Genomic DNA, 14,332 nt, shown 5'->3' with positions numbered 1-14,332 from the left:
AATTAGGTTGTGAGTCATCAGTGTTCTCATTCTAAGGGCTACTTAATGTTTTCTTCTCAGGAAGGCCCAGAAAACTTACAGCAGAAGGGCTATTCTTTTTTTTTTTTAATATGCATTTTATTAAAATGTTGTATAGAGTCGTGCATTGCTTAACAATGGGGATACATTCTAGGAAATGCATTGTTAGGTGATTTTGTTGTGTAAATCTCATAGAGTGTACTCACACAAACCTAGATGGTACAGCCTACTCCTAGACTACAAATCTGTACAACACATTACTATACTGAATACTGTAGGCAATTGTAACACATTAGTAAGTATTTGTGTCTCTAAACATTCTAAACATAGAAAAGGTACAGTGAAAATACAGTATTATAATCTGATAAGATCACCACTATGCATGAGGTCCATTGTTGACCAAACAGTCTATATGTAGCACATGACTATTTTTAAATGGCTGCTTTATGTTCTGTTCTCTTCTCACAAGAGCAGTTCTATTTTTTAATATAAATTGTATATATTTAAGGTGTATAACTTCATGTTTTGATACACACATACAATGAGTCCTCAACATCGTCGATAGGTTCTTGAAAATTGCGACTTTAAGTGAATGACATAAAGCAGTGCCCAGAATAACATCATTTCCTTCAACATTGTATTGTCATAATGTTGATGAGGGGAAAAATTGGTTTTGTTATACATCGTTTCACTTTAAGCCACAGTTTTCAAGAACCTATCGATGACGTTAAGTGAGGATTTACTGTAATAGTGAAATGATTACTACATTCAAGTTCATTAATATATCTTTCTTCTCATATAGTTATATGTGCACATGCGTGTGCGTGTGTCTATGTGTGTGTGTGTGCATGTAGTAAGAGCACATAAAATTTAGTAACAAATTTCCCTTATGTAATATGATATTATTAACTACAGTCCTCATGCTGTTCATTAAATCTCTAGATTACCAGGCACTGTGGCTCACACCTGTAATCCCAGTACTTTAGGAGGCCAAGGTGGGTGGATGGTTTGAAGCCAGGAGTTCGAGACCAACCTGGGCAACATGGCAAAACTTTGTATCTACTAAAAATAAAAAAATGAGCTGGCATAGACAGCATGCACCTGTAGTCCCAGCTACTTGGGGAATACAGGTGAGGCACAAGAATTGCTTGAGCCTAGGAGGTGGAGGTTGCAGTGAGCCGAGCTTACGCCACTGCACCCCAGCTTGGGCAACAGAGCAAGACTCTATCTAAAAAATAATAATTATAAAAAAAAAGACCTCTAGACTTATTCATCCTATCTAACTGCAACTTTGTACTCTTTGACCAAAATCTCCCCACTTACTCCACCTCCTGCCCCTTGTAGCCACTGTTCTATTCTTTGCTTCTGTGTATTTAACTTTTCCAAATTCCACATATGAGATAATGCAGTATTTTTCTTTCTGTGTCTGGCTTATTTCATTTAGCATAATGTCCTGGAAGGCTATTCCTTTAACTCATTAGGAGAGTACCACACAATGGTTGAAAATGATCTTAAGAGGCAAGAACCAACTAAGCTTATAAAACAGGCCCGTCCTGGGTCTTCTGGTACCTGCTGGAAATAACCTGTTCTCAGGCCTCCTCAGACCCGTAATTCGAACAGCACTATGTTCATTCCAAAAGCCTTCACTTTGGATTATTCCCCGGTGAATATCAAAAAGATAAGTGTATTTTCTTCTTTTTCCATATTACATCAATTAAGCCAGTATATCCCACATGTGGGACATATGTAACAGTACACAGAGGAACATTTTTTTTAATAGTTATGTATTTTATTTTTATGTGAATTAGAAAAAATATAAAACCATGACATCAAGAACTTTGAATCTGTAGATACCATTGCTTTAAAAGTTTATGTTTTAAATAAATTAGGTATTTTAAAAGTGAGTCAATGAAATGATATAAGGACACCTATACTTACATCATACTATCTACATGCCAGTGCGTGATACAAACTAGGCGATATATCCAGTTCACCAAGGGTTGTGGAAAACAATAACAAAGGAAATAGCTAAGACTCTGCTATGCTTAATGTGTTAGGCACATTAGGCCTTTAAGGTATATCAATTAATTTCTCCTCTCAACCACCTTGTGAGGTAGATAAAATTACTATCTCCATTGACAGAGGAGGAAACAGAGACACAGAAAGGTTAAGGTGACTCTTCTAAGGTCACATAGCTAGGAAGGGGCAGAGTGGGGACTCAAGCCCTGACATTCTACATCCAGGGTCTATGGTCCAAGCCACTATACCATACTGCCTCTCATAAGAATATTAATTTGGGGGGCAAATACAACAGTATTTATGAGGTGATATTCTAACTATTGGGGTTTGGGAAACAATGCAGTAAAAAGCCATCTCGATATAAGGAGCTCTTGGTAAAGAGGTAATATGCGTATAGCTCTGTGGGACACAAAGAAGAAAATGACAGGAGAATACAGTCTAGTTAACAACATAAGGCATGAGGTAATTAGGTGCTAATTAAGTGATACTGATTGGTAGTTCTCAATCTCTTTTCCTCAGTAACAAATATAGTAGATGATGTTCACACATAACATAGAATGAAATCAGAGTGGGAGAGATCATGGTGGCTTCTATAATCAAGATTCATGAAGGAGGCAGGACTTGCTCTGAGTCCTGAAGAATAGGTAGAATTTGAGTAGGTGGAGAAGAGATGAAATTTTCTAGTAAGGAACAGAGTTTAAGCAACGGTAAAGAGAGCCCACAGCAAGGGCAGAGGATTTGTACAGGGCAGTTGCAGCAGGAAACTAACTTGGAAACCTGGGTCAGGGCCTCACATTAAGGCTGAGCTGTTCAGACTTGAGCGTGTAAAACAGAGATCAGCAAACTATCACCTGCAGGCCAAATCCAGCCCACTGCCTGTTTTTGTACACCCCAAAAGTGAGAATAGTTTTGTTTGTTTGTTCATTTGTTTGTTTTGAGACAGAGTCCCACTCTGTCACCCAGGCTGGAGTGCAGTGGCGTGATCTCAGCTCACTACATCTTCTGCCTCCCAAGTTCAAGTGATTCTCATGCCTCAGCCCCACAAGTAGCTAGGACTGCAGGCGCCCACCACCACGCCCAGCCAATTTTTGTATTTTCAGTAGAGACAGGGTTTCACCATGTTGGCCAGGCTGGTCTCGAACTCCTAACCTCAAGGGATCTGCCTGCCTTGGCCTCCCAAAGTGCTGAGGTGTGAGCCACCGTGCCTAGCCAGTTTTTATATTTTTAATAGATATATTTAAATGGCTATAAAAGTACCTATATAATAGCCTTGATTTTGCCTCTTGGCCCGAAAAGCCTAAAATATTTACCATCTGGCCTTTTACAAAAAAAGTTTGCCAGTCCCAGTGAAAACAAGAGGGAGCCAATGATAGTTTCTGAGCAGAGATGTCAGAAAAAAAAGTAATGTTTTAGAAAGTAACATTTATGGGCAGTGGGCAGGAGAGTTAAGGGAAGAAAATATAGGCATCAAGTTTATAAAATGATGAGGACCTCAATTTGGATGACAGCAGTAGAACAGAAAGAAAAGGACAGATTTACCACATGTCATGAAGCCATAAGTGGCAACAGGGGGAGACTGTGGTAGGCTAAGTAATGGCCCCCCAAGGATGCCTATGTCTTAATCTCCTGAATCTGTGAGTATGTGACCTTACATGGCAAAAGAGACTTTGCAGATGTTATTAACTTAAGGATCTTGAGATGGAGAGACTGTCCTAGATAATTTGGGTGGGGCCAATATAATCATAAGAGTCCTTATAAGAGGGAGGCAGAAGGGTCAGAGTCAGAGAAGGAGATGTGACAATGGAAGCAAGAGGTTGGAGTGATGCAAAGAAGAGTCCATGAGCCAAGGAATGCAGGAGGACTCTAGAAGCTGGGAAAGGCCAGGGCACAGAAGCCACCAGAAGGAATAAGCCCTGTCAACACCCTGATTTTAGACTTCTGAGCTCCAGAACTGTGAGATAACTCGTGTTGTTTTAAGTCACAAAGTTTGTGGTAATGTGTTACAGCTATAATTGGACACTAACACAAAGAAGGACTGAGTATGGGATTGGGGGATAAAGTGGGTAGGAATTCAGGGGAGTCCTTAGAGGCAAGCCTGATGAGTTTAGAAAAAACAGTACTGATAGAAACTGGGGAGACAAGCAAGAAAGCAAGTTCCAGGAAAGAGAGCAGGCAATGAAGTTTTTGCTTTTGGAACTACTGCACTTGAAAGAAGAGAGAGAAAAGGGCAGAGAATCCAAGGACCTAAGCACAAGGAAAAACAGAGGAGAAAGCGGGACCACCGTGAAACTTTGCCTCTTCCCCCAACCCCTCACAAGCCTATTTCCCAGCTATTGTTCCAGGGGGGTGTTGTCAGTGAAGGGACCCACAGAGAGTGTGAAATGATGTCACTGTATGATTCATCGGGTTCACTAGTGTAACATCAGCAACAAGTACAATCCCTGACACACAAATTATAATGTAAAGTATTGATCAATTAGTTGATTGATTTATTGACTAGTTGTGTGACCAGAAAGGGGTCCCATTCCAGACCCCAAGTGAGGATTCTTGGATCTCACGCAAAGAATTCAAAGTGAGTGAGTCCATAAAATGAAAGCAAGTTTATTAAGAAAGTAAAGGAATAAAAGAATGATTACTCCATAGGCAGAGCTGTGGAATGGATCGCTGGTTGCCCATTTTTATGGTTACTTCTTGATTATATGCTAAACAAGGAATGGATTATTCATGAGTTTTCTAGGAAAGGGGTGGGCAATTCCCAGAACTGAGGGTTCCTCCCCTTTTTAGGCTATATGGGGTAATTTCCCGACATTGCCATGGCATCTGTAAACTGTCACGGCACTGGTGGGAGTGTCTTTTAGCATGCCAATGCCTTATGATTAGTGTATAACGAGTAGTGAGAATGACCAGAGGTCACTCTCATCGTCATCTTGGTTTTGATGGGTTTTGGCTGGCTTCTTGACTGCAACCTGTTTTATCAGCAAGGTCTTTATGACCTGTATCTTGTGCTGACCTCCTATCTCATCCTGTGACTTAGAAGGCCTTACCTCCTGTGAATGCAGCCCAATAAGTCTCAGCCTGATTCTACCCAGCCCCTATTCAAGAAGGAGTTGCTCTGGTCCAAACGCCTCTGACAGTTGCCTGATTTCTCCTAGAGGAAAGTCACTAATATTCAACATTATCCATAAAATATCATCATTCAGTATATACTTTTTAACAAAGCAAATAAAAAGGCACTTTTGGAGGTCATTTCATACTCATGTAGCCCAGCACAGCAGCTCCTGGATCAAAAGAAGCTCAGAGCTGAACTTGCAAATATCCTTTGGGCCTTACCATTTACAACAACCAGCCACAAAGAGGCCTCAGCAAGCTCCTGAGCTGCAAAAACAGCTGAGTCCCTGCTCTGCTTCCCACAGGTGGCCGCAGGTAATTGTTGGCTCAAAGCCAACAATTTTTTAAATCACTGTTTTTCCTTTTTTGGAAAAAGAGCCATTGCTGCAACCTGTGTCCTTGGAAGGCAATTGAGGATATTGACTAATAAGAGACAGCCTGTGTGAAATCTTACCTTTCAGAAACATGGAGACATCTTCGAGTTGAGGCACATTGTCCTCTCTGTAGCCACAGTATTTAGTCAGCAGAGGGAAGTTTTTCAAATACTCTCGGCAAGCATGAGTGGGATAGAGTTTGGAGAGCTCCCGGAATACAACACCCCAAGTTTTAGTTTCTTCTTCAGTATACTCCACCCTGGGAATGGGCTGACCACTAGGCAGGAGAGAAGAAACTAAATGAATCTAACTTTGAATCACTGAGTTAAGTATTTTCTCACCTCAATACCTATCACAAGTCAGACCCTGGCAAAGTGGAGCACATGAGCGTCTGAAAGGATCCCATTAAGTATTATTTTTTAAAGCAAATGCTAACCTTCTAATGTTGTGCATGTGTATTTGAATTTCCATATAAATTATTTTTTAATTCAGTTATATCTTCATGCATCCTTAGAGAAATGTGATAAGATTTATGTTCTTAAACTGAGGTCAGTAACAAGTAATAGTTACGGGTTAGAAGGAACTGGTTTAAGTACAAAACTATTCTCTGAGAGCATTTTCTGCAAACACCTAACAACAGTAATAAATGTTTTGTCTCTTAAAAATAAAATTGCTTTATGGGTTCTTTTTGTCCCTTGCCCAGACTCACCCCAATCTTCAAGTGTAATTTTGAGATTATTTGTTCAGTGTCCAAAATGTCTGGGAGATACTGAAAGACTATGCTGAATTTAAAAGTGAAAGTTTTGCAAACCAAAAAATAAGGAGCATTCATTGCAGGTCATGCTGAAAGATACACACATTAAGCCCCCTCAATTTAGGATGAGGTCAGCAAACTTTTTCTGTAAAGAGCCAAAAAGTAAATATTTTAGGCTTGTGGGTCATATGGTCTCTGTCACAACTGTTCAATTCTGCCACTATATCTCAAAAGCAACCATGCACAATAACAAATGGATATAGGTGTATTTTAATAAAAATTGTCTTTATTTGGCCCGTAAACAGTAGTGTACTAGTGACTGGTTTAGAATATTGAGACACCGCGCTGGACTGAAGTAGTCAGAGAGAGCTTCCTGGAGGAGGCACAACTTGAGTTGAGACTTTTTGGCCAGGTAAAGACCTGCAGGCTCCAACAAAAAGAAAGTCAGGAGAAACTGGTGCTCTAATATAATAGCAGCCAGCAGCCACAGGCAAGGAACATACCTCGTGCTGCAACCAGGGATGGGTAGAAGGAGGAGAATACAAACATGTGCTTTTGTAAGCTATTGCTTGAGGGACCCAAATCTGAATTTAGCCTCTGATTAAGATACCTATTCTGAAACTCAGGATTTGAGAAAACCTCTCATGACATACTCAACAGCCACCTGCAGCACGCCCTCACTTCCCACCCTGGCCATGCGTCAGAAATTCTGCCTCTGCAATTAGCAAATATACACGTACAACATATGGAAGTCCAAACATATGCACGTAAAACTAGGAGTTGTGCCCCTGCAATCTACAAATCCAGCCTGTAGCAGGTGGTCACTACAGGAACCCATGCATAGACAGCAACTGTCACTCAGGGTTGCTGCAGTGAGAGGGGCATCTTCAATGAGCTAGGATCATTCAGTAGCACCCCTGAGGTAGAGAAAAATGAGATAGAGGACTATAACAAGAATAGGCTATCAAACAGATCCCCTAGCTGCCTTCCTCCTCCCTAACCCTCTACATATTTCAGTGTTCTCGGCAAAATACTTTCTGTTTAAAGCTCAGGTCCAAATGGAGTTTCTCCTGCCCCCAAATTATTTTTGTTTAAAAAGAATTAATTGCAGTACATGAGGGATGAGGGAATAACACATACTGAAGAAAAAAAAACAGAAATTCACATTTGCTTTCTCTGAATACCAAGACTAGGTCTTCCACAAACCAAATTAGAACAAGATTAGCCTTGTTTAAATTTGGCTGTTGATAACAAATAAAAAATTACAACCTGGCAAATATTTGCTGGGAAGATCAAGGCTTCTAAGACCTCGCACCTGTGATGAATTTAGAATGAAAGCTTGAAATGAAAAGACAAAAATAGAAAAGATGTAAGGAAATAAGTATATAAATGGTCTGCCTCTGGTTCCAGAAAATTCAACTAAATCTGTTTGAGTTGGGTAAGCCAGTAAAGCTAATAAGGGCTGTGCATGATCAGAAGGTAGGAAAGCAATGAGGCTGAGACAATAAAGGAAATATTGAGAAGCCACTTGAGAAGAATCGTTAGGTCAAAATTTTCCCTTCAACATCAATCTGCAAACATGCAGCATTTCAGAGGGGAGCTGAATATTCAACAGGCAGAATGAGATCAAGTGTAAATTAGGATAGGAAGAAAGAGTTATACAGGTCTGTTACTTAATAATGAACTTCCAGCCTCGCAGTCTTGGGAATATGAGTGATCATGTATGTTGTCAACTGTTCTGTTTGTCTCTCCTGGATAACTTGTCCTGCTCTTTGAGTTAAAAACCGGTGCAATGCACTGCTGCTACCCTAAACCCAAGTAAGTCGGCCTCCGGTCATATCAACAGATTTCTCATACCACTGTAACCCCACACCCCAGGTAACTCTTTAAGGTAAATATTTAAAAATCAATTTGATTGCAAAGTAAATACTAGTTTTATCTACTTTGTTTCTGTTGAAAATATCCAAAATACAGAAAAAATAAGAAATTTTCCATTTTTCTATGTAGTTAATACAAGCATACAGTAACAGCTGATATTTGAGAGCTTACTATGTGCCAGGCATATGTTTAAGGTTAAGTGTTTTTATATGAATTGGCCCATTTGATTCTCACAATTCCATGAGGTAGATACTGTTATTATCTCCATTTTATGGATGAGGAAAGTGAGGCTCAGAGAAATTAAGCTGCTTGTCTAAAATCATGGATTCAGGCTTAAAACCTAGTCAGTCTAGCTGAAGACTGGCTGTAATCTTAATGGATTAGTATACACAAATTAAATGAAAAATTGTACTCCAGACTGATGGAGTAAAATTGATTTTTCACATCCCAACTTATTTTTCACATACCAAACTAAAATAAGGTTTATAGGTATGTGTATTCATATGTAGAAAATCTCATATACAATTATATGTCATACTAGGATATATTTGTAGATCACAAAGAGTACTTTCATCTTTATTCACTCATTTAACCTTCCCAGTAAGACTGTGAGGTTTTACCTGGCTCCTCAACAAAACAAACATGTGTTTGGGGCACCAGGAATGCAGGGCACTCACATTTTTTTAGGACTTTGAAATTTGACATTTGAGAAAAAAATCATAGTCATGAGGAAAATCAGAATGTGTTGTATTTCTTTGAATTTGTTATGGGTTAGTGGGTTTTTTGTAAATCACGTATGAGAAGGGAGCCAGAGGGGTGCCCTGGTCTTTTCAAGGCCTTCGATATATCCTTGTATATCATTATGTATCTTTCTTTCTTTTTTGAGATGGAGTCTTGCCCTGTCGCCCAGGCTGGAGTGCAGTGGGGTAATCTCGGCTCACTGCAAGCTCCGCCTCCCGGGTTCACGCCGTTCTCCTGCCTCAGCCTCCGGGGTAGCTGGGACTACAGGCGCCCGCTACCACGCCCGGCTAATTTTTTGTATTTTTAGTAGAGATGGGGTTTCACCGTATTAGCCAAGATGATCTCGTCTCCTGACCTCGTGATCCGCCCGCCTCGGCCTCCCAAAGTGCTGGGATTACAGGCGTGAGCCAGCCGCTTCCGGCCCGTTACGCATCTTTCTATGGGTGTATGTTGTAATGTATATATATAACAGAAGTCATATTCCAGCATCCTACAACTCTGCTCTGGTCCAAAACTAAAGTTACCTAAGGACTCCACATTCTAGAGAAATTCCCGAGCAGCTGAAGCCAACCATCTCCTTACAGGGCTTGGTGAGAGGCAGCACAAATGGCCCTATCACCAACAAATTCCTCCCGTACCACCTATACCACACTCTCCCCAGACCTCATCCACCAGCCTACTAGGGAATCAGAGATGCTCAGCATTGTGAGGAGGTCAGTGTTTGAGGGAAAGGGCAGTTTCTTTCCTCCTCTCAAAGTCAAGACAGCAGGCTGCTCCCTGAGAGCGCACCTGCGAGAAGTGGAGTAGGGCACTTTCTTTCCCAACCGGACCCTTACTGGGCAGCAGGATCCAGGCCTCCAGGTGCTGCCACCACTTCAGAGCAGGGGACCGACAGTCCCTGGGAGAGTGTCTGGAGGCCTGGGAGGATGGTGTACCATGGGGAGCCTGGACATACGTCCTCTGAAATTTGAGGTTCACGTGAACATGAAGTCTAATGCCCAGCAAAGTCTAGACATTTATGTGGGACCCAATGTGGTGTGCCTGCGAGAAAGATGGAAAAGTCCCATGCCATCCAGTTCTGCTCAGTTCTCAGGAGGCAAAAGACACCACAGTGGTCCCCATCACCGTCATGAAGAAGCTCTGAGGGCTGCCCCAGCTATGGTATGTCACTGACAAGGCCAAGGGAGGCAGAGCACATTTCTGCAGCTGTGGAGGTGAGGGAGTGGTCTCCCCCAGGTAAACTATGCCTAACACCATTTCAGCAGAGAACACTATCGAAAGGGATTTGTCAGAACCAGGGTGAGTGTGGCCTGAGACCTACTCACCACTGACATTCCAGCAAGCATGTAAAAGGGCCTCAGCCTCCTCCCTCCCTCCTCGCAGCCCCCAACTCTAGAAGAAATAGGTCTTAGAGAAGGGAAGGAAAAGTGTCTCAGAACCAGAGAACTCCCCAAAAAACACATGCACATCCACACACATTCACTCCAAATAACTGCGGGAGAGGGAGGATACACTTTGAATCAAGTTTGAGATTAATATTTTTCAAATGAAAAAGACCAGGCCTTAAATACCCAAATGAGACTACACTAATAATTGAAAATGACAGGAAATTAGATGTTGCTAAGGAACTTGCTTCCCAGCAAGAAAGTAGAATTCAACCCAATACAGTTGAAAGTAAAGAGTGGGAAAAATAAAACCATTTTATGTTGCTACAAGGTGATACTCCTCAACAGACTAATTATATGTAAATATTATAATTGGATATCTAGAGAGTCTCCTGCATTTATATGGAATTTGTTAGGATTACAGCATTCTCAACAACCACCAAAATTATAATTCACAGGTTCTTAATTTACTGGAGAAAAACAAATGGGACTTTCAGTAGTTTCCATTCACTGTAGATTCTGCCCTCTTGTCAAAGAATGGCAAACTAAGATTGTATGAGCATTGATACGGAACCAGTGTTCAGCGACGGCAGTACTAGAAAGCTAAAATGGTCACCATGGGGATGTCAACTTGAAAACAGGGAAAACTCTCTGGTGGATTATGTTACTCAGAGATGACTAAGAACTTTCTTTGAGAATATTGAAGGCTGTGGGAGGCATCTGTCTGCCTGTATGGTTAAACCCCACTCTTCCTAGAGAAAGGGAGATGATTCTGAAAAACCAGCCTTGTGCCTGCAGAGAAGAATGAGTGGAAAGTACATAGACAAATCTAATTGAGTGCAGGTATAGATACAGTTATTTTGTGCGAGTCCTGAGCTTATTAGACTGAAGTTGTTTAACAAACACATTTTTGACTCAGAAATTCAGGGACATATACCCCACTGAGACTGAAATTGTGGAAGTTCTTTCTACAGCCAGATGAATAAGCAACAATGATTTCATTTTGTTTAACTATTATTTGATCTTCTCCTCCAGCGGTCCAACAGCAAGCTATTTTTCTTACACATTTTTTTTAATTAGGGGAATTGGAAAATACTCTATTGTGATGCTATATCCTGGCTGCCTCCTGGAGTCCTTGCTGCTAGAATTCCTAATATGAGATGCAGTTTCTCAGCTTGTGTTATCTTTAGAAGAACTTCAGTGTGGGGAAGCAATTCACTTATTCATTGGAGGAAGATGTGACAGGCTGCAATTGATAGTATTTACTTCAAGATGGCAAGACTGTCTGAATCACAACACCAATTGTGTTCTTTGAAAACAGCCGGATTTTCTCAGTGGCAAGGAGCAAACAGAGCAGAAGATAACAGAGAATTGGGTAAGGGGATGGGTGAATCTGATGGAAATAGTTAAGAATGAACTCATTTACTGTTTTATTTCATTACATGTTCCTTAGGGCAGGAGATGCCTCACTTATTCAAGAGATGTTTATCTGCCTGGAATAGACTGTCCCTCTCATCTTTTCTTTCCTTCCCCACCTTTGGTGTTTCTGTCTTGATTGACACTTCTACCTGGCGGTTGGAGAAAACAAATAAGAAGAGATTAAATGCATCAACTTTGCAACTCATTAGAAATTAGCAGCTCATTGGCATGTTCTGCATATGTATCTCAGAACTTAAAGTATAATAAAATATGTATAATTTTACTGTATGTAAACTATACCTTAATTTCTAAAGTGTAACTTATGGTGTTGAATCAATAAGACCACAGAATCCTTTAAAAAAAAAAAAGATTTAGACAGGGCCTTTGCAGAAAGATTATGGGAACATCAAGGCTAGTGGTCTCTTGTTCCTTCTTGATTTTTGAGATGCATTTGTTGCACTCCTCAATAAATATACCCTGAATTTGGCATAATTTCCAGAGAGCTATTTGTAATTTATCCCCTTTCCTTCTTATTCAAGAAAGCACCTAAGAATATAGAAGACTGAGGTTGACATTATTCTAACATTATTATAAGAATAACCTTATTTTTAATCTAATGTAACTTTTTAAAGGAATTCATCACTCAAGATACATTAAAGACCTAAATGTAAAACCCAACACTATAAAATCCCTAGAAGAAAACCTAGGCAGTACCCTCTTGGATATGGGAACAGGCAAAGATTTCATGACAAAGACACCAAAAGCAATTGCAACAAAAGCAAAAATTGGCAAGTGGGATCTAATTAAACTTAACTGCTTCTGTGCAGCAAAAGGAACTACCAACAGAGTAAATGGATGACGTACAGAATAGGAGAAAATATTTGCAAACTATGCATCTGACAAAGGTCTAATATCCAGCATCTATAGGGAACTTAAACCAATTTATTAAATTGGTGCAAAAGTAATTGCAGTTTCTAACACAAGAGAAAAACAACCTCATTAAAAAGTGAGCAAAGGACTTGAACATTTTTCAAAAGAAGGCATACATGCAGCCAATAATCATATGAAAAATAGCTCAACATCACTGATCATTAGAGAAATGCAAATCAAAACCACACTGAGACCATCTCACACCAGTCAGAATGTTTATTATTTAAAAGTCAAAAAAATAACAGATGCTGGCAAGGTTGCAGAGAAAAGGAAACACTTATACACTGTTGGTGGGAGTGTAAATTAGTTCAACCATTGTGGAAAGCAGTATGGCCATTCCTGAAAGAGCTAAAAGCAGAATTACCATTCAACCTAGCAATCCCGTTACTGAGTATATACCCAGAGGAATATAAATCATTCTACCATCAAGACACATGCATGCAGAAGTTCACTGCAGCACTATTTACAATAGCAAAGACACAGAATCAACTTACATGTCCATCAGTGACAGATTGCATGAGAAAAATGTGGTACATATACACGATGGAATACTATGCAGCCATAAAAAATGAGATAATGTCTTTTGCAGCAACATGGATGGAGCTGGAGGCTATTATCCTTAGCAAACTAATGAAGGAACAGAAAACTAAATACTGCATGTTCTCACTTGTAAGTGGGAGCTAAATGATAAGAACTTATGAACACAAAGAAGGAAACCACAGACACTGGGGTCTCCTGGAGGGTGGAGGGTGAGAGGAGGGCGAGGAGCAGAAAAGTAAACTATTGGGTACTAGGCTTAACACCTGGGTGATGAAATAATATGTGCAACAAAACCCCATGACATGTGTTTACCTACGTAACAAACCTTCACATGTACCCCTAAACCTAAAGTAAAAGTTAAAAAAAAAATTCATCATCACAAAATTTATAATTAACTCTTATCAAGCATTTGTTGCACGTCTCACAACTGAGGTGTCACACCAGGTGTGTAGAAATTTCAATCAGTAATTGATGACTCTCATTTTTAGCCAGTGACCATAGTGTTACCTAGTACTATATTAGTTGGTACCACCTTCATGAAATAGTATCACCTGCATCCAGGTGTCTACAAAGTACAGCCAAATACTCAATGAGTATTCAAGAAGATCGCTTATGCCTCTGAGACTGGAAAAATATTGCCAGAATATATATATATATTCTGCATCAACTAAAAATACAAAAATACTAAAAATACTAAAATTAACCGGGCATGGTGGCGTGTGCCTATAATTCCAGCTACTAGAGAGACTGAGGCAGGAGAATCGCTTGAACCCAGGAGGCGGAGGTTGTAGTGAGCTGAGATCGTGCCACTGCACCTCAGCCTGGACGACAGAGACCCCATCTCAAAACAAAACAACTATATATTTTTTTTTCTGAATATTGCCAGAATGCTATATATACTAATATATAATATATAATAAGCATATATATACTAATATATATAAGTGTATATATATGCCCAGAATATTGCCAGTATGTATGTGCATATATATATACATTTTTTAAATCCCATTCCATTATCTTCCATTGATTTGCTTTCCCAGGTTTTGAATGAAACTGAGATATATGTGGCTGTTTGGGTACTTTGTGACTCCTGCATAAACACCAGTTGTTGATGCTTTAATTTCTCTGAAATGGTTTCTCCTTTTTGCTTTTCGGGCTTGGTG

At 40.0% G+C, this 14,332-nt stretch overlaps 1 protein-coding gene across 1 annotated transcript in view; it reads right to left on the bottom strand.

Moving 5' to 3' along the window:
* TPH2 (tryptophan hydroxylase 2) overlaps nt 1–14,332 on the bottom strand; it is a 96,203-nt gene that overhangs the window by 56,920 nt on the left and 24,951 nt on the right. Inside the window, exon 6 of the mRNA XM_522470.7 lies at nt 5,600–5,796. Coding sequence (XP_522470.2) covers nt 5,600–5,796 — 197 coding nt within the window. The remainder of the gene's footprint in view (nt 1–5,599; nt 5,797–14,332) is intronic.

The sequence above is a fragment of the Pan troglodytes genome, chromosome 10, assembly GCF_028858775.2.
Source record: "Pan troglodytes isolate AG18354 chromosome 10, NHGRI_mPanTro3-v2.0_pri, whole genome shotgun sequence".
In the NCBI taxonomy this organism is placed as follows: Eukaryota; Metazoa; Chordata; class Mammalia; order Primates; family Hominidae; genus Pan; species Pan troglodytes.
Note: the sequence above shows the minus strand (reverse complement) of the source record. Positions and strands in the feature narration are given on the sequence as shown.